General features: G+C 32.9%; 1 protein-coding gene across 1 annotated transcript in view; it reads right to left on the bottom strand.

Moving 5' to 3' along the window:
• Positions 1-2966: 2966 nt before the first annotated feature.
• The window catches only part of LOC106878128 (uncharacterized), a 5082-nt gene continuing 4305 nt past the window's right edge, over positions 2967-3743 (bottom strand). Inside the window, exon 2 of the mRNA XM_014927249.2 lies at positions 2967-3251. Within this exon, the coding sequence (XP_014782735.1) occupies positions 3136-3251 (116 nt within the window). The 3' untranslated portion in view covers positions 2967-3135. The remainder of the gene's footprint in view (positions 3252-3743) is intronic.

Here is a 3743-nt window from a genome sequence, read left to right as displayed (position 1 = left end):
TCTCAACCATTATGTTATTTCTTAGCAACAGCCATCTATAAAAGTGAAGTTATTGTTTGACTGTAATTGTCAATCAGTATAATTGAAATAAAATAATTTTCATAATTGCAACAGCAAATATTGATAATTTTTTTTCACTTTTGAAGTCTACTTCAAATTTTGTTCCCTTGGAACATAGACCCAACATATGTTGACCACATAATGACTTGGTTTCAGACACCTTCAGATATAATTAAATGTTCTGGTTAACATGCTTATTTACAGAGATTGAACCAACTATTGCAGATGAAAAAGCTATATTAATTCAATACAATACAAGCATTTTAAGGTCATTTCCCTGCTTATACAGAGATTAGCCTTGTGGATCCCCATGACATTTATATTTTTACCTGTCCTCAACATAATTTTTTCTCCATCCCTTTGCCTTCATCTCCTCTCCTATCATCTTTATCCATATCATTCTTGGTTTTCCCCTTCTTCCTTTCACATTTGTTACCATCTCTCTTCTTACCCAGTCACTTTCATTCTTTCTCAGCACATGACCCAACCACTTCATCCCATTTCTCTTCACAATATTCATCACTGTGTTCCCATCATTTTCTGCAATTAATTATCTTCACCCCCACCTCACTTCAATCTCACTGTTAAACTCCACTCATCCATTGAACCATTCCCATTTCATTACCCATATCTCAACCCCATTAACCATTGTAATAATATTTTCATAGTATTTTTCATGCATGCATCATACATATCCCTTCAGTTTCACTGATACTCCCTTCCTCATTACGATAAATTAATTTATGACTCCATACATATATTGCATTGATAAAGTGTTTGAAACTCCAGTTATATCCAGTATATCCATTAATGATAATACTGAAAATAACTTTTGAAGAGACGAGATGATAACATGTGGTGTGTTAGTGTGTTAGAGTAGCTGAGTGGTCCATTGTGCAGCATTCATGAAACAACTCTTTGCATAACATCTGCTGCTAAGATGACAATTGTAACCTGAAAAAAGAATTTCTTGTTTGATGCAACTTACTTTGATTGCTGACACAATTAAGCTATTGGATGAGTAGTGAAAATCATAGGAAACTAGATAATTATAAAAGAGGTGAGTGCTATTATACAAACTTTAAAGCTTTAATATAATCATAAATCTTGATAGAGCTCTATTTTTTATTTTTATTTTTTTTTGGTTTTCTAGAGGTCTTTGTCTAACATAGGAGCATTATATTTCAACAATAAGCAATTTCATGTAATAATTATTATATATATGATGACCAAAAGGATGGGATGGTCATGAACAAACACTGGTATGCTAATACTTAACTAAAACTGATGTAGCAGAGCTACATATTACATAGTAATATGTGAGTCGACCTGCACAGCAGATGAATATATTGATGAGGCATCTAGCCTCACTTTGACTGAAGCCTGGCAGGAACTGAGAGTTTCTACAGTGTAGCTCAGAACGAGGCTAGTGTCTCAAAATGAGGCTACTGTATCAAAGTGGGGCTAGACACCTCATTGATATATTTGTCTGCTACCTACAATGCAGTTTTGTTCTTCACAGTATTCCTTTGAACTTAATCTAATCAACTTGAACATTATGCTTATTTCTTTATGTTCATATTCTGTTTACCCTAACCATGCTTTGCCTTTTCATTTCAGTTTCTCATTTTTTGTTGTATTGCCTCTTTCTGTTTGTATTCCATGTTCTTATCTGCTTTTTGCACTGCATATTTACATACACCATTTCTATTTTTTCAAGTCTAGCAGGAGGCTATGTAGCAGAGCTAAATATTACATAGTAATATGTCAGTTGACCCGCACAGCAGACAACTATATCGATGAGACATCTAGCCTCACTTTGATACAGTAGCCTTGTTCTGAGCTACACAGTAGAAACTCTCAGTTCCTACCAGGCTTCGGTCAAAAACACATGTCTTCTCAGCAGCTCCACATGCAATTCACATGTCTATTCATCTTGACACAAGATATATGGTTCATAAATGAAGATATTTTATCACACATACATTCTCATAATGACTGTTCTCATTAAACACATGCATACATACTGTAATACAAATATTATATGTTACTTTTTTCAGTGCAAAAGCAAAAATCAAAACTTTCTTTGTATGTAAACACACATGTTTTTGTATCATACTACATGCTTCCACCACAAAAGGTGAACACAAAATAAACAATGTATTTATACACAAAAATGTCTTATGGTGATTCATACTGCTTTTCCTTTTAATAACATGCACTTGAACAGCTAATGACAACCGCTATACTGACATGCCAGACACTTTGGGTTTTGGTGAGCTTACTTTTAGTCATTTGATTGACTACCTTTGTGTTGTAGATTTGACTAGGGTAGCAAAGCAACAATGCCAAAACATACATTCACTTCAAGTCAGTACTGAAAGAGCTTATATCATGCTAGAACTATTTCAAAAGTAATTTTCAATTGATTCTGAATTTGTCATTGAAAGGGTTAATTATTTGAAAGAAATACAATCGGTTCTGTGTGAAGTGAGTGGTAAACTTATTTTGAAAATTTAATGATATAAAGTTATTCCTTTTCTATATTTGTGAGGGTTGATACAGAGTTGTTTCCCTTTTTCTTTTTTTTTTTTGCATTTTCACGTTACATGCTGAGGTATATTCGAAGTAAGTGTTAAATTGGGAAGATTCACACACACAAAGAAAGAAGAGAGATGAGAAAGGAAGAGAAAGAAAAGGAAAAAATGGTGGGGGGTAAGCAGAGGAATATAGAGTGGACCACATTTTCCAGAACAAGTGGGGTGCTGAACTGTACTCTGCAGGAATGACTGTGACACCATTGCCAGAGAGGACATATCAATACCAAGTTGGTAAATAAAGGCTGAGTTGCGAGAGACATACTTCATCACAGATTCCACTGTAGGCTGGAAAAAGTATCGGAAACAGATTTTATATATTGATTGATTTATTGATTGATTGATTGCTTCATTGATTGATTGATTGATTGACTGATATCAAAGAAAATTTAAAAGGCTATTGATTGGCAGAATAGTAAGAGTATGGGACCAATACGCTTTGTAGTCTAGTCGTGTCCCTTTAGATTCTGAGTTCAAATCAGTCTGATTCGCTTTGGCTTTCATTCTTCTGGGGTCGATAAAATAAATGCCAGTCAAGTATTGGGTCAATGTAATTGATTGTTCCCTCCCTACAAAATATGTGTGACTCTGTGCCTATGTAAGAAATCAATATAGAAAGTTTAAGTATATAAGAAATAAAAACGGTGACAATATAATTTCAATTAGGAAGACATTTATATATATATATATAAAAAAATCAATGTATTTCAAAAATATAATCAATACTCAGATTCAGTAAATCTCTGACTGAGGAGAATTAGTTTTAACATGTATAAAATGTTCAATTACAAAACCGTCACTAATTTATATATGTTTGTCTTATTCAAAAATGACAAAAGAAGTTGTTTGGCTATTTATTCCTAATAAAACATACACATCTCATTCATTCTACATACATGAATATCCTTCTGATGGAAAATTATATTCCCAACGCAGAAAGTCACTATTTGTTACAGAATGTTTTAGCAAAATAGATTGGTAGTTGTTGGACAATAAACTACTAAACTATTAATGATATGTATATAATGTCAAATTTGCACACATACGCACACACATACATATATATATATATATTATATATATATA

Source organism: Octopus bimaculoides, chromosome 3 (genome assembly GCF_001194135.2).
Source record: "Octopus bimaculoides isolate UCB-OBI-ISO-001 chromosome 3, ASM119413v2, whole genome shotgun sequence".
Taxonomy (NCBI): domain Eukaryota; kingdom Metazoa; phylum Mollusca; class Cephalopoda; order Octopoda; family Octopodidae; genus Octopus; species Octopus bimaculoides.
This window is presented reverse-complemented; position numbering and strand designations above follow the sequence as displayed.